The following is a 27,099-nucleotide window of genomic DNA, read 5'->3' as shown; positions in this document are numbered from 1 at the left end:
CAGAGTTACACAGAGAGAGAAGCAGAGACAGAGAGAGGTTTTCCATCTGCTGGTTCACTCCCCAGATGGCCACAACAGCCATCCGGAGCCTATCCGAAGCCAGGAGCCAGGAGCTTCTTCCGGTCCCACACGGGTGCAGGGGCCCAAGGACTTGAGCTGTCTTTCACTGCTTTCCCAGGCCATAGCAGAGAGCTGGATTGGAAGAGGAGCAGCCAGGACTTGAACCGGTGCCCATATTGGATGCCAGCGCTTCAAGCCAGGGCATTAACCCGCTGCGCCATACCACCAGACCCATAAATAAGCTTTAAAAACTAGTAATAGTCACTTAAAAGTAGCATAGCAGTATAGACACATCCTTTTGAGAAAAAAACATCAGTCTTCTTCTGAAATTCGATTATTTTTCATTTCATGGAGCTGAGAAGATGGCATTTAACTTTCATCCTTATGTAATTAAATCTCTGGCTGATCAGTAAACACCAGAAACTGAGAGAGAAGTTTTTGCTCTTCTTCGGTTTCAGCAATCTCAGATGGAAGCCACTTCTATAGGTATATCTGCTTTCTGTCTCATATCCTTTCACATCACTCAAAATGAGAGAGGGCAGGAGCAGCAAGGAAACCAGAGAGGGAAGTCTTTCACTCCTCCCCACACCATGATTCTAAATAATGTTCATATTGCCAGTTTCCATAGGGTGGATGAAAAGAGAGTATCAATGTTGTTCTTTGCTCCAAGTCCCATTTAAAGAAACAGGGAAAGTAATAGAAAAGGTTTGCTATTATTAAGGAAACAGCACCAGGGGCCAGCTTTGTGGCACAGTGGGTCAAGTCGCTGCCTGTGATGCCAGCATCCCAGATGGGTGCCAGTTTGAGTCCCAGTTGTCCCACTCCAGCTCCCTGCTAATGTACCTGGGAGGGCAGTGGAAGACGGCTTAAGTGCCTGGGCCCTTGCATCCATGAAGCAGCTCTGGGCTCCTGGCTTTGGCCTGGCTCAGCCCTGATCATTCCAGCTATTTGGGGAGTGATCCAGCGAATGGAGGACCTATCTGTCTCTAACTCTGCCTTTCAAATAAATAAAATAAATCTTAAAAAATAAATAAATAAATAAAAGGAAACGGAACCATCAACTACTCCTCTCTTCTTCCCAAAATACCCTACCAAGTTTTGCTGACAAAGTTTGAGAACTCTGAAAGGATCTGTTTGGTGTCCATTCGGTGAAAAAAAAAGCAAAAGAGGGTAAAGCAAAAATGTACCACCTGAACAGCAGTCCTAGATGACACCCTGCCTATGTAAAGTGCTTAACAAGTTTATAAAACAATTTTATCTGTATTCTCTCTTGGGGTTGAAGTACTTGCAAGGTAGGCAGGGAAAGCAATTACTATCCTCATTTTAAAAAAGGATGCAGAGAGCAGACTTAGAGCTTAATGACCTGCCAAAGTCAAAGGACTAGTGATTGGTTTTGCTGCACTGAAAGCCAGGTCTCTGTCTTTAAATCCAGTGCTTATTTCGGCCTTGTTAAGGGAACAGGCATTGCAGAATTGGAGGGCTTAGTGGTTTTCCAGCACGTGCCAGCAAACAACACTCTCTCTCTTTGTCCTCTCATTCATGGGAGAAATAATGGGGTCTTAATTCAAGATTGGGACTCCAGTGAGGAGCCCATTCTAAAAACATAAACATTCTGAAAGGGAAAGCTGGTAACAACAATGTGAATTTTCACGATCAAGTCTTCTGAGGGAAAAGCATTTCAGTGCTGGCTTTTAACGAATAGAAAGAACTTTCTATGGGCAACTCCAGAAAAGTCAAGGCGGCACTCTGAGATTTTGTTAATCAGTTTAATATACGTCCATTCGTAGTTTCATATGAATGCTTAAAATACAAAATTAGCTGCCATGGTCCAAATGTGTGGGACTCTTAAGAAAGCTTATATTACTCAAAAGATAGCTAAGCATATCAACTTTGATTTCTAAAGTGTATTGTAAAGGTTTGTAAAACAAGGCTAATTCTAGAATAATATATAGCATTAAAGTAATTAAATTTTGTTATTTTAATAACTTACTTTCATGAACTGTTAAAAATATTACATTTTCATCTCTCAATTTACATATTTGTTTTAACCTAGAGAAAAACTAGTGTGAACATTTTCCATGCAGTCGCAAAGGCAGCAGCACATGCTGTTTTCACAGCAACTCACTGTGATTGCCTCAGAGACAGACTTGCACGTAAAGCATCAACCAAAAATACCCAGCACCCCGCCCCCACCAAAAAGCCCAACCCGGTCCCATCCCCGGCAAAAATTACCTGGTACAATCGCGACTTCAAGAAATGCTTTCTTAGTAGGAAGCATTTATAAAATGCACAGATCTGAACAAGCAAAATGCTTGTGCAGATAGATGGGCCTCTCCCCCAAGAGTTTCTTCCTCAAGAAGCAGAACTCTCAATGGCTTAAGAAAGCTCATTTTTAAAAGTATATTTATGCATATCCATGGCTATTTCTTTGAAAGAACATACCTAGCCTCAACTGTGGAAGAGATAAAAGCAGAGAGGGAAAAGCAAAGATACACAGCCGATACAGAAAACAGAGCTTCTCCATCAACATCCAATGGGTTGCAGCAACAAAGAGAAACATTTGTTACTTCACACAGACCAATGACCTGATAGCTAATCTGACTTAGGTGGAAAAGTTAATTTTCATGCACTTGTTAAGAAAAATAAAATATTCAACCACTTAAAACACAGCATTCACATTGTCATTAGCTCATGGCATCAGGGAAGGAGAAAACTGGGCTCCTGTCCTACCCAGAATTTTCCATGTCAGTATACTAACAGCTACAGATTTTCTCTAATACTGTCATCAGCACCTCCTACCCACAAAACATTATGTTTTGAGTCTCCGAAATCTCACTACCACGTACAGTATTCTAAATTTTACTTTTTCACAAGTTTAATGTAGACACAGAAGAAAACACCAAGCAATGTTTATTGTGTAATTCCAGGAGTTAATTGTGAAATCTTGGTTTAGAGTCAGTCTTCATAGCTATTTCAACTGCCTTATTTAAATAAAAGCAACAATCTAATTACCCATCTCTAAATTTCATGATATTTCTTCAAATATCATAGTATTAAAAGCACTGATGATTCATACTATAGTTTTTAAAACACTGTAGAACTACAGATTTCAAATATCACTCCTTTTATAAAATAATCAAAGCAATTTGATTATCTGAAAGGAAATACGGAAACAGAGCCCTTGCAATGTATCTACAACTTCTGTAAAATTCCAAACCAAAAACAGAACAGAGGATGAAGTAAGGATCTCTCAGTTGTTGGGAACATCCGCACTTTAAGATGCATAATGGACTGGTGTTGTTTGTTTCCTGGGAATTCAGAGCTTACAGATGGCACTAGGATTGCGATCTCTGGAGTGACTTTACATGGCTTTCACTTTGATTTGTTTCATTTTCATCTGCTTCTTCTCCAATTTCTTTTGCTCACGTCTCAAGGCAGCTTCCTGGGGATGGAGGGAGAGGAGGGGAGAAAAGATAAGAGAATCCAAAATAAGTTCTAAAAACACATTTAAACAAATCAAAACTACTAATACTCACAAACAGGGTTACACCATAAATAACACTCTAAAAAAGTTATAAAAATAACTGAAAATTAGATTAACTTGAAATGATGTAGAAGTAAATAAAAAATGAGTTCTAGTTATTTCATTTCTGATCCAGCTTCCTGTTAATACACCTGGGAGGCAGCAGATATGGCCCAAATACTTGGGTTTCTGTCACCCATGAGGGAGACTCAGATGGAGTTCCTGGCTCCTGGTTTCAACCTGTCCCAGCCCCAGCAGTTGCGAGCATTTGGGGAGTAAACTAGCAGATGAATGATCTCTTTCTCTCTGCCACTCTGCCTTTTAAGTATATTAATTAATTAGAAGGAGTCTTGTTATCCATTGTAAATATCTTCTTATTGGCACAAACAGCATACCTGAACACAATACTTCAACTCATAATTTTCAATTGGGAATTTATATTTAGCAATTAGAAGGCTATCAAATTCAAGAAGAGGAAGAAGCTTCAGGTCATTACTACCTGTACTGAAGGCAGCCTTAGATGCCATGTCAAATTATGACCTCACTGCTGATCATTAGTGGTCACATGTGATTAAAATCTATTTTAGAGGCCCACACTGTGGTATAGCGGGTAAAACCACCTCCTGCAGCACTGGTATCCCACATGGGTGCCAGTTTGACTCCCAGCTGCTCCTCTACTGCACCTGGGAAAGCAGCAGTGATAGCCCCAAGTGCTTGGGCCCCTGTACCCACATGGGAGACCTAGAATAAGCTCCTGGCTCCTGACTTCAGTCTGGCCCAGTCCTGGCCATTTCGGATATTTGGGGAAGAGAATTATGGATAGAAGATCGATCTCTCTCTGCCTCTCCTTCTCTGTAACTCTGACTTTCAAATAAATAAATAAATAAATAAATCTTTAAATAATAATAATAATAAAATGTGTTTTAGCTACAATCTCAAATTTCCTGTTTTTAGGGAATTGTTGTGGAAACATTCTGACAAATATACTCAACTGGAGAAGGACTGAGAAAATACAGAAGAGGAAAAGCAGGAGAACATAGCATAAAGGAGAGCTCTTGATAACCTAACAGTTACATTTCAAAGCAAGATTTATAAATTCTAGATTTTGAAGCTATTGACTGTGTTAGGTTTCTACGTTAGGTAACAAAGAATGCTCCACCTATATAATAGAGTAGGCCTGAATGTCTATCCATTCATAGATGTGCTACTGTGTAAGTGGCCTGAAGAACGCAACCACCAATATTAATGCCACTCTTGCAGGAAAATGCATTCTGAGTCTGGATTCATCTACTCTGGCAGTGCTGCTGCCTTCTGTGAGGACCCAGTAGCAAGCAAGTAGTAAGAGCGCGTATCTCAGTGCTTTTTTTTTTTTTTTTTTTGTTTTTTTTTTTTGACAGGCAGAGTGGACAGTGAGAGAGAGAGACAGAGAGAAAGGTCTTCCTTTTGCCGTTGGTTCACCCTCCAATGGCCGCCGCGGCTGGCGCACCGCGCTGATCCAATGGCAGGAGCCAGGTGCTTCTCCTGGTCTCCCATGGGGTGCAGGGCCCAAGCACTTGGGCCATCCTCCACTGCACTCCCTGGCCATAGCAGAGAGCTGGCCTGGAAGAGGAGAAACTGGGACAGAATCCGGCACCCTGACCGGGACTAGAACCCAGTGTGCCGGCGCCGCAAGGCGGAGGATTAGCCTAGTGAGCCGCGGCGCCAGCCTGTTTTTTTTTTTTTTTTTTTTTTTTTGACAGGCAGATAGACAGTGAGAGAGAGAGAGAGAGAAGAGAGAAAGGTCTTCCTTCCATTGGTTCACCCCACAAATGGCCCCTACGGCCGGTGTGCTGCGCTGATGCGAAGGCAGAAGCCAGGTGCTTCCTCCTGGTCTCCCATGCGGGTGCAAGGCCCAAGGACCTGGGCCATCCTCCACTGCCTTCCCAGGCCACAGCAGAGAGCTGGCCTGGAAGAGGAGCAACCGGGACAGAATCCGGCGCCCCGACCGGGACTAGAACCCGGGGTGCCGGCGCAACAATCGGAGGATTAGCCAAGTGAGCCATGGTGCTGGCCGTGAGAGCGCGTATGTCAAAAGCTATCTTATTCCAGGGCAGCTACATAAAGTAGTCAAAGTATGTTTCAGTGTCCTCTTGCCATCTTCCCAACCCTTACCTCTACCATATTCATTCTTTCCTTTCTAGTACTATGGAGAGGGAGAGAGAGATAGAGAGAGGGAGAGGGACAGAGAGAGAAAGAGAGAAGTCTTTCATCTGCTGGTTTACTCCCCAATTGGCCACAATGACAGGAGCTGTGCCAATCTGAAGCCAGGAGCCTGGAGCTTCTTCCAGGTCTCCCACATGGGTGCAAGGGCCCAAGGACTTGGGTCATCTTCCACTGCTTTCCCAGGCCATAGCAGAGAGCTGGACAGGAAGTGGAGCAGCTGGGTCTTGAACCAGCACCCACATGGTATACTGGCACTGCAGGCGGCAGCTTAACCCACTACTTCACAGTGCCGGCTCCATTATTCATCTTTATTCTCTATACTGATACATAGAATATAGTGCCATAGCAAAGAAATATATTTATGTTAATATACTTAAGAAATATATTTATGTTAAGGCCAATACATATGAAAAATGTTCACCTTTAATAATTAAAAAATGCAAAATGTGGGACCTGGAACTCTAATTAGGTCTCCCACATGGATGGCAATAGCCCAAATACTTGGGATATCATCAGCTGCTTTCCCAGGCATATTAGCAGGGAGCCGAATTGGAAATAGAGCAGCCAGGACTTGGAATGCACACTTGAATATGGGATGCCAACGTTGCAAGTGGTACATTAACCAGCTGTGCCAGAATGTTGACCCTGTTCTCTTTTTAAACAGCATTAACAAGGTAAATTAAAATTCCAGAGCTGGGGGCAGGTATTTGGCACAGTGGTTAAATGCTACCACTACAGGGCACCTGCATTCCATATCAAAGTGCCTCTTTTGGAGTCCTGGCTCCACCATCATTCAAGCTTCCTGCTAATGTGTACCTTGGGAGGCAGCAGGTCATGGCCCCAGTACTTGGGCTCTGCCACTTACATGGAGACCCAGATGGAGTTCCTGGCTCCTGGCTTTGGCCTGGCTCAGGCCTGGTGGTTGTAGCCATCTGGGGAAAGAACCAGCGGATGAAAGATCACTTTCTCTGTCTCCTGCTGCCACCATTAGTCTCCTGCTACAGACGGTGGCTTTATTCATTATGCCACTGTGCTGGCACCAATCTGACTTTCAAATAAATCATTTGTTTTAATCTAAAGACATGTAAACCTTTTTAAGAATGTTTTTAGGGGCTGGTGCTGGTGCTGCGGCGTAGTCGGTAAGGCCGCTGCCTGCAGTGCCGGCATCCCATGTGGGCGCTGGTTTGAGTCCCTGCTGCTCCATTTCCAATCCAGCTCTCTGCTATGGCCTAGGAAGCAGTAGAAGATGGCCCAAGTCCTTGGGCTCGTGCACCCATGTGGGAGACCTGGAGGAGGCACCTGGCTCCTGGCTTCGGATTGGCACAGCTCCGGTCGTTGCGGCCAATTGGGGAGTGAACCAGCTGATGGAAGACCTCTCTCTCTCTTTCTGCCTCTCCTCTCTCCCTGTATAACTCTGACTTTCAAATAAATAAATCTCTAAAAAAAAGAATGTTTTTAGAGCTGGACTATGGTATCCTATTTCACAAAACTATCAGAACATGCTGAACTTTGGAACATAACAAACTGAAGCCTAAAACGCTTTTGAGCTTTTCTAGTTATGCAAAAAAAAAATTACTCCTCTAATTCTGTAATCAAATTTTGGATTTAATGTATCAAGTTTATTTAGCCCATAAGGCACATGTGCTAGTACTATTAAAATTCATAATTTCTTTCTATAAATATTTGGCTTGAAAGATGACAGTGGAACTTTGAAAAGGAGACTGTGCTGGGGCAATGGATAATTCAGAGCACTTGCCAGGTTCACAGGTTTCATACATCATGGCTGAAGAGGAAGGATTATTTAACCATCTTCGTAGAGCTATCTATTGACAAAATGTTCCAAACACTGAGAAAACGCCTAACTTTTAGGCTGTTTACATTCCTACACAGAATCACCTTAATAGCCACTGTGGTGCAAACAGGCCTGCGTCCAAGTTTCAGTTTCCCCGATGGCAGGGAAAGTTTGCATTACCTCCAGCCTGCGCTGTTTCTCGGGATCTTCCTCGTTCATGATTCGCTCCTTCTCTGCTCTTTTCTTCTCCTCTCGCCGGGACTGTGCAGCCTCCTGTCTCTGCACATGGGTTAGCTTCAAGAAGTTCTCTTCCACTCGAGCACGGTTCTTATCTGCTTTCTGTTTGCCCTTTCCCCAAGAAACAAAGTTTTCCATAAGAAATCCATTTTTACCCAACAATTTCCTGCTTAACATTCTTTCATAAAACTACTCCCATTCAGTACTTTCAAGTAAACTAGCAAAGATTCAATCACTGAAATCACTGACAGTCTGCTTCCCACAAGGCAAAAAAATAAAGGAAAATAAAATAAAACAAAGAAACAATAAAAGGTGCCAATTTATAATTCAGGCGTTGGGTCTTACTTCTCTGTTGAGTCGGAACTTTTTGGCTTTGTCAATAGAATAAATCACCATGTTCATTAGGGGTAGCAAAGCCTCCATATCCTTTGGGTAAGTGTTACCTGAGCCAGGCACTGGAAAAGAAAGCCATTTTCCCACTGAGTTAATGGCAGCATTAATACTTCTATGTCACCCAACTATTTTTTTGTTGTTAATAATAACATCCTTTTCCCTAGTTTCTTAGGTAGTTAATATGCAGTAGAAAAATGGGAAATTAAAGGGAACCAGTTTAACCTGTTCAGGTACAACAGGTTAAGCTGCCGCCTATGACACTGGCACCCACATCTGAGAGCCAGTTCAAGTCCAGGCTGCTCTGCTTCTGATCCAGCTCCCTGCTAATGCACCTGGAAAAGCAGAAGAAGATGGCCCAAGTTCTTGGGCCCCTGCTACTCATGTGGGAGATGCATCACAGCCATATGAGGAGGGAACCAGCAGATGGAAGATATCTCTGCCTTTCAAATAAATACATAAATAAACCTTAAACTTCAAACCCAAACAAGCCCAAGAATACTTACCATTAAATGTAAACAATAGTGTCCTCTTCGTGTCAGGTAGCTTTAAGGGCTGACCTTCCCTGTCATAAAAGAATAGGCAATTAAGAAGCAACATAAGAAAGATAATTTCCATGCACACAAACCACCTAGTTCTCTTAGATGAACAATACCTACAAATCATCAGGACAGTATTTGGCTTGGCATCATCAAGACAAACATGATCTGAGGCTGAAGGAACTTCACAGGTTATCTGGACTACTTGTCTATCAGATGAGTGCATTCCTAAGTGATTGTTATCCTATCTTTGAACATCTCCCTGCAGGTAGGGTAAATACAATCTCACCAGGGGAGCCAGAAATGAGCCTATATTTAAGAGTGAGGCACATATTTTAATTAATATTTTTGCTTATTTTGATAGAATTTTATGTTTCATTTCCAACTCATATTTTCTAATTTTATTTTTTTAAAGATTTACTTATTTGAAAGGCAGAGTTACAGAGAGGCAGAGCCAGAGAAAGTAAAAGAGAGAGAGAGAGAGAGAGGTCTTCCATCCGCTGGTTCACTTCCCAAATGGCCACAATGGCCAGAGCTGGGCCAATCTGAAGCCAGGAGCCAGGAGCTTCTTTCAGGTTTCCCACGCAGGTGCAGGGGCCCAAGGACTTGGGCCATCCTCCACTGCTTTCGCAGGCCTTAGCAGAAATGGATCGGAAGTGGAGTAGCCAGGACTCAAACTGGGGCCACATGGGATATCGGCATTGCAGGCAGTGGCTTTATACCACGGTGCCGGCCCCCATACTTTCTTATAACAAGTAATCTTATCTTAGACCTAAGACTCAGAATAAACTTACAGATAATCCACTACAGCATATGTAATTTAGTTCTGTCATAGAAGATTGCCTTTGTAATCTTTGACCTCCAACCACCCTCTCTCCAACATAAAAGGCTCTAGAAATGCTCTGATTCTCCCCTAGTGCTGCTACTGAGTTTAGCAAGCAAAGGATGATGCAACATCATACACAGGCATAGCGACCTGAGTATCTTGACATACAACTAAAATCCAGACTGGCTTTAAAAAACAATTTATTTCACTTTATTTATTTATTTATTTGAAAGGCAGGGGCTTGAGGCTGCGCTTTGGTGTAGTGGGTAAGGTTGCTGCCTGCAGTGCCGGCATCCCTTATGGGCACTGGTTCAAGTTCCAGCTGCTCCACTATGATCCAGCTCTCTGCTATGGCCTGGGAAAGCAGTGGAAGATGGCCCAAGTCCTTAGGTCCTGCACCCACATGAGAGACCCAGAAGAGGCTCCTAGCTCCTGATCAGCACAGCTCTGGCTGATGCGGCCGATTGGGAAGTGAACCAGCAGATGGAAGAACTCTCTCTCTCTGCCTCTCCTCTCTCTTTGTAACTCTCACTTTCAGATAGATAAATAAATCTTTTAAAAAAAAGAAAAAAGAAAAAGAAAAGAAAGGCAGTGGCTGGCATTGTGGCATAACAGGTAAAAAGCTGCCGCTTTCAATACCAGCATCCCATATGGGTACCAGTTTGAGACCCGGCTCCTCCACTTCTGATCCAGTTTCCCGCTAATGTGCCTGGGAAAGCAATGGAAGATGGCTCAAGTGCTTGGGCCCCTGCACCCACATGGGAGATGTGGAAGAAACTCCTGGCTCCTGACTTCAGTCTGGCCCAGCCCTGGCCATTGTAGCCATTTGAAGTGTGAAGTAGCAGATGGAACATCTCTTTCTATCTGATAATTCTGCATTTCAAATCAATAAATCAATAAAAATAAGAAAGGAAGGAAGGAGAAAAGAAAGAAAAAGAAAAGAAAGACCCAGATCTTCTATCTGCTAGATCACTCCCCAAATATCCACAATGGTAGCACTAGGGTCAGGCCCAAGCTAGGAGTTGAGAACGTAATCCAAGTCTCCCTCATGGGTGGCAGGGATCCAAATACTTGAGTTATCACCTGTTGCCTCCTAGAGTTGTGTCTTAGCAGGAAGCTGGAATGAAGAGGAGAGCTGGGACTTGAACCCAGGCACTCTGATACTGGATGCAGGCATCTCAAGCAGTCTCAACCCCTATGCCAAATGCTTGCCCCAAGGCAGACTTTTAATCTCACTCTACAGTCCACGAGAAGGTAATCCTTAATTAAAATTTCAGGTCAAAGGCAATTCTACACCAAAGGTAAACCTGAATAATTGGGCTCTCCTGATATAGGCTACAAATTCAAAGAAAACGTTCAAGCCCAGAATATGTATACCTGAACAATATACTACAAAGCAGAAACTATGGGCCTTGGGGACATCTGATAGTATGTTAGGAAAAATACAATCACCCGATTATTCAAAGAGAAAAGCCAGGGTGGGTACTGAGAATGGCGATTAAGATGCCTGTATCTAGCTCCTGACTCCAGCTTCATGATACTGCAGACCCTGGCAGACAGCAGGAGATGGCACATTTATTCTGGACCCTGTCATGGGAGAGCCATGATTGAGTTCCTGGCTCCTGGTTTCTTTTTCTTTTTTTTTTTAACAGGCAGAATGGACAGTGAGAGAGAGAGAGAGAGAGAGAGAGAGAGAGAGAGAAAGGTCTTCCTTTGCCGTTGGTTTGGTTCATCCTTCAATGGCCGCCGCAGCCGGCGCACTGCGCTGATCAGAAGGCAGGAGCCAGGTGCTTATCCTGCTCTCCCATGGGGTGCAGGGCCCAAGCACTTGGGCCATCCTCCACTGCCTTCCCAGGCCACAGCAGAGAGCTGGCCTGGAAGAGGGGCAACCAGGACAGAATCCGGCGCCCCGACCGGGACTAGAACCTGGTGTGCCGGCGCCGCAAGGCAGAGGATTAGCCTAGTGAGCCGTGGCGCCGGCCGGCTCCTGGTTTCAACATGGCCCAATCCTGACTGTTGCAGGCATTTGGGAAGTAAACCAGTGGATGAAAGATCTCTCTTTGTCTCTCTGCCTATTAAATAAAACAAAAATAAATTCAACATATCCAAAAAATTAAAAATTATAAGACAGATTTGCAATCAAACGCCAAGTCAAACATTGCAGACCAACGAATAACAAATAAATAAAGGAACCTCGTCTACAAAGGAAAAAGGGAATAGCACTTGCATTTTTCATAGTTTGTCATTCTGTTAGAACCTGCTCTGCATCACTGAGTGGGTGGTGCAAATGTGTAGGGACACATGCAAACTAGGGGAGGATAGGCTCATCTGTTTGCCTCCCATTGGTTTCTTTTAAAAAAAAAAAATTATTTATTCGAGAGGAAGAGTTACATACAGAGAGGGAGAGAGAAAGAAGTTCTCCCTGCGTTAGTTCAATCCCCACATGGCTGCAACAGCCAGAGCTGAGCTGATGTGAAGCCAGGAGCTTCATCCAGGTCTCCATGTGGTTCAGGGGTCCAAACACTTGGGCCATCTTCCACTGTTTTCCCAGGCCAATAGCCGAGAGCTGGATTGGAAGTGGAGCAGCAGGGACACGAACCAGCACCCACATGGGATGCTGGCACCGCAGGCAGAGCCTACTATGTCACAGCACCACTCCTCCCATAGGTTTTTAATGACCTCTTACCATGCATGCAGTCAAAGCAAAGGAAAATCTGGAGGCCCTTCAGCAACTTCCCTCCCTCTCTGGTAAGGGAAATTGCAGAAGCACCTTGCCAGTGTTTCAACACAAAAAGCCAGCGAGGAAGATTAATTTCAATAGTTTCATCCCATACGTACTCTTGCATAATTTTTGGACCAGAGAACTGGTCTGAGAAATGAACGGATTCAATCTTGTCAGCATAATGCGTAAGAAAGTGAACCATCTGAAAAGAAAAAAATATTCTTTTTAAAAGTACAGTTTGATGCATTTCCCTTTTTTCATAATGATATTCATCCTTTACACTTTACTTTTACACATCATTAAAGCAAAACTTCTTAAGAATTAAATTTAAGTATCTAAAATGAAAGTAGTATCTGTCTTTGGTCACACCAATGATTAAATTTCCTACTGAGCAGCAGAAAATGTCTCAAAGTAATATTCTAAATAAGAATAAAAGTATAAAGATAAAAAAATCTAAAATAATTTTAGGGGATTCTAAAAGGGGAAGTACTTTATTTTTTTTTGACAGGCAGAGTTGGACAGTGAGAGGCAGAGAGAAAGGTCTTCCCCCCAAGTGGCTGCTACAGCCGGCACACTGAGCCGATCCGAAGCCAGGAGCCAGGTGCCTCCTCCGGGTCTCCCATGTGGGTTCAGGGCCCAAGGACCTGGACCATCCTCTATTGCACTCCCGGGCCACAGCAGAGAGCTGGACTGGAAGAGGGGCGACCGGGACAGAATCCGGTGTCCCGACCGGGACTAGAAGCCGGGGTGCTGGCGCCGCAGGTGGAGGATTGGCCTAGTGAGCTGCGGCACCAGGCGGAATTCTTTCTAAACATGTCACCTTGGCCAGCGCTGTGGCTCAATAGGCTAATCCTTTGCCTAGCGGCGCCGGCACACTAGGTTCTAGTCCCAGTCGGGGCGCCGGATTCTGTCCCGGTTGCCCCTCTTCCAGTCCAGCTCTCTGCTATGGCCAGGGAGTGCAGTGGAGGATGGCCCAAGTGCTTGGGCCCTGCACCCGCATGGAAGACCAGGAGAAGCACCTGGCTCCTGGCTTCGGATCAGTGTGATGCGCCGGCCGCAGTGGCCATTGGAGGGTGAAACAACGGCAAAAGGAAGACCTTTCTCTCTGTCTCTCTCTCTTTCACTGTCTACTCTGCCTGTCAAAGATAAAAATAAATAAATAAAAAAAAAATTAAACATGTCACCTCGAACTTAAATTTAGAATTATCATCGAGTTTTCCTGTATTTTTATGATACTGAGGTGTGTGTGACCACTATACAACCAATTTAAAGAAACAACTCTTTACATCTCTCTCTCAACTAAATGAAGGTCAAAACTACGGATTATATGACATGGTAAAAATAATTAAAGTTATCTTCCTTTCTCAAAAATCCTCAAAGTCATTAACAATACCAAGAACAATTTGCTCTTGATTTAGAGAGAACTTCTTGACAATCAAACTGTGCTTTTGACAAGTTAACCTACTATTAAACGAGATATTTTAATAACTGTGTGGGAGAGGAATATGTAAGAGTGCTTTGCCATAAAATGAAGCCTTGTGCAGCATGACTGTCGGGGAGTGCCCCATCAACACCAAGGTCCGGGAAAGGACGCAGTCTACTGCACTTACCTTCGTATCCATCATTCCCTCTGTCACTTCTCCCATCTCTGACAAGATGGCCAGAGAATCAGGCAGTCCATACTTCGCTCCAGACTTAGGTTTATCACTACAAAACTCACTCTAGAAGAGGAAATAATTGGAACACTTCGTTATGCACATACTTATTTTTTTCTGAAAAGGATATGTACTGACTTATTTCAAAGTGGTCCTCAACACTTTGAAGTGATAATTCATCCCAGTTTATAAAATTGAACAGTTACATAATAAAGAGGCTCTCTCTCTCTCTCTCTCTATATATATATTTTTTTTTTGGGGGGGTGGGAAACACTTGACATACCAGATCCTGCATCTCCTTCTGCAGTCGTACCAAAGCTTTCCGTGTGCCAACAGCAAACACGTAGGTATCCATGTCTTCATCATTCATGGTTACTTTTATTTGCTTAAAAAAAAAAAAAAAGAGAGAGAATTGAAAAAAAAAAAAAAAAAAACACCTCACTTGTTAGTTTCTGTGGCAGGAAAATTTCTAAATGGTCCTTAAGATTTCCATCCTTGGGGCTAGCACTGTGGTACAGCAATACTAGCATCCCATGAGCAGTGGTTCAAGTCCAGCTGTTCCACTTCTGATAGGGCTCCCTTCCAATGTGTCTGGGCAGGCCCTGCCACCCACTTGGGACACCTGGATGGAGTTCCAGGTTTCTAGCTTCAGCCGGCCCAGTCCAGATCATTGTGGCCATGTGGGGAGTGAACCAGTGGATGGAAGATCTCTTTCTGTCTCACCCTCTCTGTAATCTGTAATTCTGTCTTTCAAATAAATAAATCTTAAGAAAGAAAGAAAGAAAGAAAGAAAAAAAAAAGGTTGCCACCCTCTTGTATATAAAGCATCCTCCTTAAGTGGGATATCAAGCCCATAATTGTGTTACTATATGGCAGAAAGTCTATAATCAGTTGAGTTTCCCTGAAAGGCCCAGGAATTGGAGGCAATGGTCCACAAAGTCTTAATTAATGTTAACAATAGATGAATTAAGCTGGAGGCTTCCTTCCCAAGTAGCTCCTCTCAGGTATTTTAGTTTTCAATATTTATTTATTTATTTGAGAGGCAGACAGAGATAGAGCCAGAAAAAATATTAAGAGCTCCCATCTGCTGTTTCTTTCCCAAATGCCCACAATGGCAAGACCTGGGACTGGGACAAAGCCAGAGCTGGGAAAGCAATTCAGTTCTCCCATGTGGGTTGCAGGAACTCAACTGCTGAGTGACAGGAATCCAATTACTTGATCCTTCACTGCTGCCTCCCGGGCAGAACCTGGAATCGAGAGCCAGAGCTGGTAATCAAAGTCAGGCCTCAGATGTGGGATGTGAGCGTTGTAACTGCTAGGCTAAATGTCTGCCCCAAGTATTCTAGTTAGAGTAACACAAAACTTACTAATAAAGTGTCTGAACAGAAGAGTCACTTTTTGGCATAGACACAGCTACCAGAAACTCCAAACATGATGTAGCAGAAATGGAATAAGCTCTAAGAATTGTTTGTTTACAGAAAACCAACAGGAAGAATACATACCACTTGATCACTCACTGGTCTCATCATCCGGGCCAGGACATTCAGTAAGTCTTGTCTCTTGAGGAACTAAGAAAACGAGAAGGAGGAGTTAATACAGTTACATCTTCTACTTACCATAAAGAGGGGACATCAAATATTTCATATCAAATATATTCTACAACACCTTTGCCAATTAAGAGAAACACAGTTTTTAGGACTCATTTAAGTCAGACATGAAGAGAGGAGATGCTGAATTTGGAGGATTAGGAAGAAATTAAGAGAAGATACAATTGTATCCCAACTTCCGTACTTACCCTCAGCTGGATAAGCATTCCTTCACAGCACACCCGCCCAGAACACCACAGGTTGTAGATGTGCTCATTCTCCTGGTTCAGCTTCCCCGTGCTTGTGGCTTCTTTATTTGTTCCATCATCCCCTAGGGGTAAAATCAATCAATGGGATGCACTGAAAATGCTGGGGCCTAACTGCCACACCTCCTATGTCCTGACCCCGGAAGGACTGTAGCTTCAAGGCAGCCATACTTCACTAGTTTATAGAATTCTCATTTGGACAGAAATTAAAATAGATCAGCACTACTGCTTTTATTTTTTGAAACCCTGTTGTCCAAAAATAAAAAGATTAACTCTGGCATTACTTCTATGTCCCTTTTAGTCTAATGATGATCAGCTCAGAGAATGAATCTGAGTAAATAAAAAATGAGACAAAATAAAACTTCTACCCAGTGAATAAAAAAAAAAGTACCATTAGTACAAACTACTCAACACTCTCTCACAGGGTCTTCAATGAGTTAACTTTAATGACGTTTTCTTTTCCAACAGCAAAATGATAACTGGGACTTATCAGTGGTAGTAAGAGTTCTATTTTAGATCAATAAAAAGCTCAAATTCCAATAATTTCCTTGTTCACTTAATTCATTAACCATACAAAAGAGACTGTTTAGCCTCACCAGGTAAGGAGGCTGACAAGCCAAACGAAAACAAGCTGAGGTGATGTGTGAGGAGCAAAGGGGGCTGCTCGCTCTAAAATGACATGGTACAGGGGAGAAAGCAGGGACTTTGGAAATAGGCAGATAGGTCCTACTCGTGTGGTTGCAATTCAATAGTTTCGGTAAGTTTTAACTTTTATGCTCTTCAGTTCCCTTAAGGAAAATAGAAACCATCTCCAACTAACAGTGTTGTTACAAAGAACAAATAGGAAACAAAGTATGTAAAGTAGCTAGCATAATAAATAGTCTGCTAGTGAGTACAGCAGTAGACACCTGCTCACTCTGCAAGCCCTGAATGCCAGGCAGAGGTAAATGTGGCCTCCCTACAACACAATTACAGACATTCCTCAAAGTGCCTCAGTTCACCTCGTCAGTGGCTCCAAAACTAAAGTGCCTAGAATCTGAGGGAATTCTGAGGGATTCCCAATTTCTAAAAGATGAACTGAAGGCATTAATCAAGCTACATAAAATATAAAAATGTCTTGGTTTTAGCCAGAATTTTGTAAACTTGTTTTGAAAACACTGATTATACTATTTTAATCAGAGGCTGTTTAGCAATTATACTGTTGATTAACAGTATAACTAGAATGAAAGATGAGGAAATAAATGTAAATTATTCAGTATATAAATCTAACAAAATGGGATCCGTGGGAGAAAAAAAATACCACTTCTCCAGCAGTCGATGAAATCAGAGGCGCATACTGAGGCATATAACTGTTCTTACCACATTATTTTTCAAGTAGGCAGCTGGACTTGCAATGGCCTAACTTACCCACTAATGTAAAGTTGCTCTCCAAAAGCTCTCTATGAGTGTTAAACCAGGCCTGTGCAAGGCGACTATTTTTATTCTTCCCAATGATGTAGTTCATGATATAGGCAAGCAGACCAGTCACCATCAAAATTTCTAGATAATAACTCTCCCAACTGTTCTGGAGGTGTGCAGGAACCTAAAGAAGCAAAATCATTTATGTTGGCTGAGGCTAAAGGATGGAGTGTAACTCATGGGATGAAGAATGAGAAAACCTATAAATATGTGATACTTTATATAACTGCCCCAGAATATGGTTAAATTTTGAAAAATATGCCCATTTTGCTTTCCTAGGTCAGCTTTATAAAAGAAAATGGAAAGACACTTGGTTGGGAAGCTGAAAAACTGTACTAAACTTGATTCTGAGTCCTATCCTAAAATAAATCCAAGGTATATCCATTTGCCTATTCCTTAGTAAGAAAAATGACGAGGGCTACAATAAAAATAGAGTCGCTTCTTTAGATGTGGATCTTAATCATAAGAATGGCTGTCAAGCACTTTCCCAGCTCTCACTATTGTATCAACACCAGTTCTATGTCACCAACTATATTTCTGGGATTAATGCCAGCAAGATATTTTGTTGATCAGTTTGGAACTCAGAATCCTGTATACATACATCAACAATTGTTATTGGGTCTTTATTTTTGCTAGAAGTAGTATCTGGTTTGTCTTCATAACCTTCAAATTCTTCATCATCGTATGGCTCGCTTTCTGTATCTCCCTCCTACAAAAATGAAGCACAATCTGTTTTATTCCACAAATGTCACCAGCAGTCATGTCTTATTTGTGGGCAACACTTAACAGAAGAAAACATGCAGCAAGCACAGAACATACAAATATTACATTAAAAATTGATAAAAAGCTACAAATTTTCAGTTATAAGATAAATAAGTTCTTGAGACTCAATATACAGCCTGGTGACTACAGTGAATAATAATGTATTGGATACTTGAATTTTGCTGAGAGTAGAACTTAAGTATTCTCACCAGACACACAAAAGGCAACCATGTGAGGTAAGTTGTTACTTAGCTTGACTGTGGTAATCATTTCACATGGCGTGTGCATATCAAAACACCATGTTGTACACCTTAAATACAAACAGTTTTTACTTGTCAATAATACCTCAGTAAAGCAGGGGCAAACAAAAACACCCAAGTAATGGCTCCCCATACTTTTGAATCCAAATCTGTAAATGACAAAATTCTCACCCACACACAGCATCCACTCCCCAGCCCCTCTCCCAGCTAGCAGAAAAGTTTGCTCTATCAATATAAAAGGCAGGAATACGCCACCATTTAGAAGACTTGCTCTATTCATTGAACAAAAATGAAGATTCCAGAGAGGTTTCTCTAGACCTGAGTCTTAGTTTAAATGTTTGTAAATCCTTCTGATTCCCCAGGAAATCAATAAAAAGGAACCTCACCTGAGTATCTGCATCTTCAAAGTCTCCCTCTTGGTTTTCATCCTGCCCTTCCAATTCGACAGTTGTCTCGTCTTCATCATCTTCAGTAGTTACAACTCGTTGAGGAGACTCAGTAACAGAATCTTCCAGGACATCCTCAAATTCAGCAAAGTCATTATCGTCATACTCCACTATGTCTTCCTCATCCTCAAAATCATCAAACTTGGCTTCAGAGACACTCCCGAACACCAAGAGGACAACACAGAAAGCATGGAAGGCTTTCATTGCACCTTAAAAACAAGCTTAAGAAAAAAAACAACCCTAAAATAGATTGACTTACCATGTATACTGATCAAATTTGCAGTCAGAAAAAAAAAAAAACCTCAAAAGTATCTCCTACTTTTCTCATTAATTCATATTCAATTCAGGTAACATTTATATAAAGAACAATGAAGTGAGGTCAAAAGGCTTGGGATCCAAGCTAGATTCCGTCATTAGTTTTCAGAAGAATTTTGGACAAGTCATTTACTTTCCTTACATCACGTCCTCTAAAACTGCTTCCACTTACACTGAGTATTTAAAAAGCATTTTTTGACAGCTTACAAGAGGCTTTTTATTAGAAACCAAGAAAGGGATATGATGAAGGCATAAGATGCCACCCATCCTTAGATCACCGTCATGTGGTCATTATTACCAAAAGAGCAAACACGTAAAACACTAAGTGCTAAGCGTGGTTCTAAACTCCATAGAAAGCAGCCAAACCAAACCACAAAACAAAACAAACAAACAAAAAAACTCCTGGAGCCAGCACTGTGGTGTAGCAGGCGAAGCCATGGCTTGTTGTGCTGGCATTCCATATGGGCACTGGTTCAAGTTCCGGCTGCTCCACTTTTTTTTAAGATCTATTTATTTATTTAAAAGTCAAGAGTTACATAGAGAAAAGGCTGAGAGGGAGAGGTCTCCCATCCACTGGTTCACTCCCCAATTGGCCACAAAGGTCAGAGTAGAAGGCAGGTGCCAGGAGCTTCTTCCGGGTCTCCCACACGGGTGCAGGGGACCAAGTACGTGGGCCATCTTCTACTGCTTTCCCAGGCCATAGCAGAGAGCTGGACCAGAAGTGGAGCAGCCGGGACTCAAACTGGCGCCCATATAGGATGCTGGCACTGCAGGCAGAGGCTTTACCCATGATTTAGTAAAGATTTATAAATAAAGATTATTTATTTATTTGAAAGTCAGCGCTCTTCTCTGGCCTGGGAAGGCAGTGGAGGATGGCCCAAGTACTTGGGCTCCTACACCTGCATGGGAGGCCTGGAGGAAGCTCCTGACTTCGGATAGGCTCAGCTCTGGCTTTTGTGGCCATTTGAGGAGTGAACCAGCAGACAGAAGATCTCGCTGTCTCTCCCTTTCTCTGTCTGCAATTCTACCTCTCAAATTAATAAATCTTACAACATAAAAACCTCCTTTCATCTTCCCAACAACCCTCTGAGGAAAGCAGAGTTAGTATCGCCATCCCACAGATAAGGATATAAGGCCAAGAGTTGCTAAGCAGTGTAACTACCAACCAACAAAGCTGGGATCTGATTTGATTTTTACCTCAAGAAGCTACTCAGGCTGCTTCTCAAATGCAAGTGGATAACTGCAATTTTTATATCACTTACTTAAATTAGTAATTTTCTGCTATCTAACAGCTCCCTGGAGTATATGATGGAATTCAACATGTCAGAATTTTATAGCTTTCAGAAAAGAACACTAAGTATTCTAATAACTGAATGAGTTTTTGAATAGATAGAATGAAATCACAACAGTGACAAAAATATGTGCTAAATGATAACAACACGGAGGCCAATACTACCTTTTCACCAAGCAGGTAAGGAATCTGAGATGGAATTTGAAAAGTAGTCAGATTTTAATCATTAAAAATATTTAGGCTGTATTTTTTTTTTAAATTTTTTAAAGATTTATTTATTTACTTGAAAGTCAGAGTTACGGGGTGGCGCTGTGGTACAGCAGGTTAAAGCCCTGGCCTGAAGCGCTGGCATCCCATATGGGCGCCGGTTCTAGTCCTGGCTGCTCCTCTTCCGATCCAGCTCTCTGCTATGGCCTTGGAAAGCAGTGGAAGATGGCCCAAGTGCTTGGGCTCCTGCACCCGTGTGGGAGACTCCAATGAAGTTCCTGGCTTCATCCTAATCATTGCAGCCATTCAGGGAGTGAACCAGCAGACAAGATATTCTGTCTCTCTGATTTTCAAGTAAATAAATAAATCTTAAAGAACAAAAAGCAAATTACATAAAGAAAAAGGTTTAGAAAAAACATACATCTACATAAAATACTAGTTTATATGATAGGATTCTGGGTATTTTGTTTTTTTTTTTACAACATATTTTCGTAATTAAAATAAAAAAATTGTAAAGTTTACTCATTTTTATTTATTTGAAAGACAGAGGGAAAGAGAAAGAACCTTCTATTTGTTGGTACATCCCCAAATATCCTCAACAGCTCCGGCTGGGCTAGGCCAAAGCCAGGAGCCAGGAAATCTATCCAGGTCTCCCATAAGAGTGACAGGGACTTTTCTACTTAAGCCTTCATCAGCTCTGCCTCCAGTGGAGTGTATTAGTAGGAACTAGATGAGAAGTAGAGGCAGAACTTGAACCCAGGTATTCCAACATGGGATACAGGTATCCCAAGCAGTGGCTTAATACACTACGCAACAATGCCCACCCATAAAAGAAACCAACTCTTAAATAAAAATAGAAGTATGGCTCCTATACCAGAGAAGAGGCACTGCAGAATAAGGAACAGCTGTGGCAGAGAGGGTTCCTGAAATACCACATGAGGAATTAATGGGATAGAGTACTGGGTCTGTAGACCCAAGCAGGGGAAATGAGCCTGGAAAGGCAACAGGGGCCAGATCATAATTAACCTTATTTAAATATCACACCAAGGAAGTTCATATTAATAGGACACTAAAGCATTTTTTTTAAAGATTGTTTATTTGAGAGTCAGAGTTACACAGAGGAGAGGCAGAGAGAGGTCTTCCATCTCTCACCACAACTCCCCAGCTGGATGCAACAGCTTGGAGCTGTGCCGATCTGAAGCCAGGAGTCAGGAGCTTCTTCTGGGCCTCCCACACGGTGCAAGGGCCCAAGGACTTGGGCCATCTTCTACTGCTTTCCCAGGCCATAGCAGAGAGCTGGATCACAAGTGGAACAGTCAGGGCTCATACTGGCACTCATATGGCACTATGCCACAGCGCCAGCCCCACTAAAGCATTTTTTTAAAAGATTTATTTGAAAGACAGAGTTACAGAGAGAGAAATAGAGAGCGAGAGATCTTTCATCCACTGGTTCACTCCCTAAATGGTCACAATGGCTGGGACTGGGCCAGATTGAAACCAAGAGCCAGGAGCTTCTTTCAGGTCTCCCAGGTGGGTGCAGGAGCCCAAGCACTTGGGCCAACCTCTGCTGCTCTCCCAAGGCACATCAGCGGGGAGTTGGATCAGAAGTGGATCATGGGGCCGGCACTGTGGCATAGCCGGTAGAGACCCTGCTTGCAGTGTCGGCATCCCATATGGGCGCTGGTTCGAGTCCTGGCTGCTCCATTTCCAATCTGGCTCTCCGCTCTTGGCTGGGAAAGCAGCAGAAGATGACCCAAGTCCTTGGGCTTTTACAGCCACATAGGAGACCTAGGAGAAGCTCTTGGCTCCTGACTTCCGAACTGCACAGCTCCAGCCGTTGCAGCCATCTGGGGAGGGGACCAGTGGATGAAAGACTCTCTCTGCCTCTGCCTCTTTGTAACTCTGCCTTTCAAATAAATAAATTTAAAAGAAGAAGAAGTGGACCAGCAAGGACTGGAACATTGCTCATATGGATGCCCATGTCACAGCGGGCAGCTTAACCTGCTTCACGACAATGCTGGTCCCTGCACTAAAGCATTTTAAAATACAAGAGTGACACTACCCAGTTTGTAGCTTAACCCTGACAGTGTATAAGTAGAGTGAACCTGAGAATACTTGAGGCAGGCAATGTAAATGGCTAAGATAAATAGGTAAAATAATATTAAACTGACAATGTGGGAATGAGGAGGAAAACTAATCTGACAGATATTACAGAATGATATAAAGTGACTAGAAATAGGAAACTCCGGGAAAACTTATGAATAAGTGGATAAAGCCATCTTCTTTTTTTTTTTTTTTCAAGATTTATTTATTTATCTGAAAGAGAGTTACAGAGAGAGAAAGAGATCTTCTATCCAATGGTTCACTCCTCAATGGCCGCAACAGCCAGGCCTGGGCCAGGAGCCAGGAACTTCTTCCAGTTCTTCCACGTGGGTGCAGGGGCCTAAGGACTTGGGCCATCTTCTCTCCCAGGTGCCTTGACAGGGAGCTGGATTGGAAGTGGTCGGTGCCCATATGGGATGCCAGCACTGCAGATGCAACTTAACCTGCTGTGCCAAAGTGCCAGCCCCAAAGCCATCCTTAACAGAGATAAAGAACAATAAAGGTGGGGACTGTGTTAACAGTGGATGAGGCTGCCACCTGCTACGCTGGCGTCCTTTATCCAGGCACCAGATCCAGTACTGCTTATGTGTCTGGAAAGGCAGCAGATGATGGCGGAAGTGCTTGGACTCCTGCCACCCATGAGGAATGGATGGTATCCCTGGCACAGACCTGGCTGTTGTGGCCATCGGGGGAGTGACCCAGTAGATGGAAGATTCTTTCCCCCTAACTATCATTCTGACTTTCAAATAAATACGAAGAAAATAAAATAAATTTAAAAGCTTTCTTTTGGGGCCGGCACTGTGGCGTACCAGGTAAAGCTGCTGCCTGCAGTGCCGACATCCCATATGGGCACTGGTTCAAGTTCCAGCTGCTCCACTTCCAATCCAGCTCTCTGCTGTGGCCTGGGATAGCAGCAGTGGAAGACAGCCCAAGTCCTTGGGTCCCTGCAGTCACGTGAGAGACCCGGAAGAAGCTCCTGGCTTTGCATTGGCCTAGCTCTCTCCAGTACAGCCAACTGAGGAGTTACCGGCGGATGGAAGATCTTTCTCTCTCTCTGCCTGTCCTTTGCTCTCTGTGTAATTCTGACTTTAAATAAATAAATCTTAAAAAAAAAAAAAAAAGCTGTCTTTTAATTTAGTGTTTCCCTCTTCAGATCCTAGTCTTAAGCTCTTCAGACAGAAGCAACAAAAGGTTAACACTGGTGTAGTCAACGTGACTAAGTCTGACGAATCAAAGGTCTGATCATTTTAAACTCAGTTTCCACTTGGAATGTCCACACCACCGAAGCATTTCTAAGATAACTCAGCTCTGTACCAGGGCTCCTCCAAGGTTATTTGGTTAAAGTTATCCACACCATCTGTGCCACGGCCTTCCCTCCTCCGTCTCTGGGGCTGCACCTGTCAACTCACTTCTCAAATGCACGACTCCCTGCCAGCCTCCCGGTCTCCAACAAGGGTGCAGGGGAACAAGTCAGGCCCAGTAGTCGCCCAGCGGCTGAGTCCGGACGCGAATGGGAGCGCTCACTCCGTGTTGCCATTAGAGACGAGGCCTTCCTGCCGGCGGCCACAACACGGGACTCGCAGGAATCACGCTGACAATCCTGAATCCTTACTCGTGCTGGATAAAAACACGACTGCGCCTGTCGTCCAGTCTCTCTCCAGCACGGAGAGTCAACTCGTCTAATGTCGAGCTCCGATCCTGCTGCACCCTGTGAATTCCTCTACAGCTACGGCATTGGCTCACCGCGCTGCAGGAAAGATCCCGAAAACCACTAAAATTACCCAGCCCCTAACCGCCAACAGAAAACAGGCAAGGAAAGGGGGAACCGCGACTCTCTTGGCCCCCCCTTTTTTTTTAATATACAAAGACGGGAGAGGTCTGAGGGCGCGGGGTGCAGTGCGTGTTACCACCGGCCGGACTTCAGGGCTCGCTGGCTGAGAAACCCGGCCGGGCTCCGGGCCACGCAACTCAGCCACCGCTCGGCCTGGCCGGGCCGCACCTACGAAGACGTCAGAGGCCACTACCTACCTGCGCCCGAGGCTAAAACCCGGCCCAGCACTCCTGCGGCCGCCACTTCCACCCGCCTGCCTCTCAGCCTGGCCACTGTCTCCACCGCCGCCGCGGTCTTCCTGTCCGCGACGCCTCCAGGACCCTGGCGGACAAGGTAGCGCAGTCACGCCGCGCCACTCTTCACGTAGCCTCCGCCGTCCGTTACGTAGAATGCGTGCGGCCCGTCGGCGCCTGCGCGCGGCTGGGGGGCGGGCCCGCGCTCTATCTCCCACGCCCATTTGAGGTGAGGTGGGACTGCTGGGAAAATTACATAATCCCCGCCCCTGGGCCGGAACTACCCTCTCCGGCCCTAGCCCTCTCCGCCCGGGTTCAGTCGAGTGACGGCGCTCTGAACCGGTGCTCCGGAAGCAAAAGGTGGCCATGCTGCACGGGACCACGTGGTCACAGCCGTGTGGAAAAATATTGCTCAAGTTGTGTCTGGAAGGGACCACAGTGAAGGGAATCGACATTTTTATAAAAGTGTTTCCGTCCAAGCCTCTTTTCACTTGGGATCTCTGGGTGGTTGTCTGACAGCCCTACTCTTTTATTTCCATATCCACTTGCTAGGCAAGCCATAAGCGCTCTTCACCAAGCAGCGGTTTCCTGTCAAGGTGTGAGGAGCCGCGAGCCATTCCGGAGCTTTAAAGAAGGGGAGTCAGGACGCCTTCCGGCGCCGTAGCCTCAGGCCCCGCCCTTCGGCCGCACTCTCCCCTCTGCGCATGTCTGGCGAGCGTTCCCCTCCCCCTCCCCGTCAGCAACGGGCCGTGAGGCGGCGGCGGCGGCAGCGGCTGCGAAGGGGGCGGAGAGGGCGGAGCGCGGCGGGACGGGGTCCAGCCCGCGCGTACTTGGGTCCGTCGGATTCTCTCGGCGGCGGCTGTGGTACCGGCTGCCGCTGCAGCCCTAGCAGCAGGTTTGTGCGAGCGGGGTCGGGACGCGCGGCCGCTAACCCTTGGGGGCACTGGAGGCAACTGTGGGGCCTAGCGAGAGACCTGGAACCGCGGCCTCGCTTAACAAAGAGTCGGCGGAGCCTCGGGCAGCGGCGTGCGGGGGCCCGGGAAGGAGTGGGAGTGCGGGCTGAGGCCTTTAGGGAGCCTTGCGATCCGCGTCTGCCTCCCGCGGCTCCCGCTTCTCTCTCAACTCTGAGCGAGGCCCAGTTGGCGGCTTTCCGGAGGTGGCGCCTGCCGGGAGAGGGAAGGGATTTGCAGGGTGCCGGGCTCCGATGCGGGGAGAGCCACGGGGAGAGTCTGCCCTAAGCTGGCGTCATTCGGGACATGCAGGTGCCCAGGTCGGGGGCTTCCGACAGTCCCAAGTTTCCAGATCAGACGACTGTGAAAGACACAGTCGGTGCTCTTTGCAGTCTGGAGTAGATCAGTGATGAGCATCACACAAAGTTTTTTGCGGCCTACTTAAGATTTAGAGTCTGCCTGATGTGAGTAAATAAAGCAAGTATGTGTACAAAGAAATGTAAGAAAAACTAGTGTACCTGTTAGAGTTTGGGGAAATCGGAGGCTCCCTGTCACCTTAGGGGGCATTTTCCTCTTTGCCGCCACTCTTTTAGGCTGTCATTCACTTTCCTGTGTCTGCCTTGCATGTTCTTGTAAATGATGTTTCCGTATGGGTTCTCTCCAGTATATACACACCCAGGAGCTCCTAAAGGGCAGGTCCTAGGTCTTAATTCCCTGAAACTTTTCAGAGCCACGCCCAGTTCTGGCACAAAGAAGGTGAGCAGTAAGTGTTTTGTACAAAAAAATGATTTGCAGGCCTTAAGCTGGGTAAGAAGGTGGCATTTTCCCGTACCTAAAAGGAGTATTATTTACCTAGTCCTAATTTGTAATCCGTTAAAGAAATGCTGTAGTTGGTGCGTAGTGTGTTCTAGGTGTTAGGGAAAGCCTGTGCCCCTATGAAAGTTACCTTCTAGTGGGGAGAAGAGAGACCTGCGTGTGTCTGACTGTGTGCTAGGAACGTGATCAAAGATGTAAAGCTAGAAAGGGGGTGAGGGATGTTGCAGTTTGCAGGCGCGGTCAGGGAGCCCCTTACAGACCGACTGGAGGAGGTGAGGGGATGAGCCCTGTCTGCATCTGGGGAAGGGAGCAGGGAGCACAAGGGGAGGACAAGGCTGGCTTGTTGGAGGAACAGTAAAAAGATCCATGTGTTTGGAGCAGGAGATAAGGTCAAGGAAGCAGGGAAGAGGATGGACAGAACAACCAGGGCCTTTTAGGCTAATGGAAGGATTGCACCTTTGCTTTCTGTGGGATGGGAGCCATCTGAGAATTTTTGAGCCGAGGGGTGATAAGGTCTGGCTTACGTTATAGTAGTATTAGCAGAGTACTAGCATGGTTCTTTAAATTTGCATTTTATCACAATGATAGTTGTATAATCAACTCTGGATCTTTAAGCTAAGGTATACTTC

The 27,099-nt window shown here is 44.6% G+C and overlaps 2 protein-coding genes across 6 annotated transcripts in view; one reads left to right on the top strand and one right to left on the bottom strand.

Annotated features, from left to right (window-relative positions):
- Positions 1-1,812: 1,812 nt before the first annotated feature.
- CCDC47 (coiled-coil domain containing 47) lies at positions 1,813-25,032 on the bottom strand. Of its 4 annotated transcripts, none has more exons than XM_070060492.1 (14): positions 24,669-24,871; positions 24,050-24,387; positions 18,665-18,945; positions 17,858-17,965; positions 17,206-17,380; positions 15,742-15,863; positions 15,449-15,514; positions 14,230-14,331; positions 13,902-14,012; positions 12,408-12,493; positions 8,711-8,769; positions 8,160-8,269; positions 7,758-7,925; positions 1,813-3,502 (listed from the first exon to the last, which is right to left on the bottom strand). In XM_070060492.1, the coding sequence occupies exons 3-14, from the start codon at positions 18,926-18,928 to the stop codon at positions 3,422-3,424; spliced, it is 1,452 nt and encodes a 483-aa protein (XP_069916593.1). In that variant the 5' UTR covers positions 18,929-18,945; positions 24,050-24,387; positions 24,669-24,871; the 3' UTR covers positions 1,813-3,421. The 4 variants fall into 4 exon arrangements, with proteins under 4 accessions (XP_069916593.1, XP_017204765.1, XP_002719520.1 ...); XM_017349276.3 differs by having other exon boundaries at positions 24,050-24,257; positions 24,669-24,869; XM_002719474.5 differs by lacking the exon at positions 24,050-24,387 and having other exon boundaries at positions 24,669-25,032.
- Positions 25,033-25,406: 374 nt separating this feature from the next.
- DDX42 (DEAD-box helicase 42) overlaps positions 25,407-27,099 on the top strand; it is a 48,154-nt gene continuing 46,461 nt past the window's right edge. The window contains exon 1 of one of the 2 annotated variants that reach the window (XM_008271700.4): positions 25,407-25,599. The gene's annotated coding sequence lies outside the window, so the exon portion shown is untranslated. The remainder of the gene's footprint in view (positions 25,600-27,099) is intronic. The other variant, XM_070060490.1, reaches the window with a different exon arrangement.

Source organism: Oryctolagus cuniculus, chromosome 17 (genome assembly GCF_964237555.1).
Source record: "Oryctolagus cuniculus chromosome 17, mOryCun1.1, whole genome shotgun sequence".
Lineage (NCBI taxonomy): Eukaryota > Metazoa > Chordata > Mammalia > Lagomorpha > Leporidae > Oryctolagus > Oryctolagus cuniculus.
This window is presented reverse-complemented; position numbering and strand designations above follow the sequence as displayed.

What these genes read in the sequence shown, in the direction of transcription:
- CCDC47 (XM_002719474.5), bottom strand. Translation starts at nt 18,928, where the DNA reads ATGAAAGCCTTCCATGCTTTCTGTGTTGTCCTCTTGGTGTTCGGGAGT. An exon ending in GAATGCTTATCCAGCTGAGG is followed by an intron (nt 15,515 to 15,741) that starts GTAAGTACGGAA and finishes TCGTTTTCTTAG; the next exon opens with TTCCTCAAGAGACAAGACTT. An exon ending in AGAAGGAGATGCAGGATCTG is followed by an intron (nt 14,013 to 14,229) that starts GTATGTCAAGTG and finishes TTCCTCTTCTAG; the next exon opens with AGTGAGTTTTGTAGTGATAA.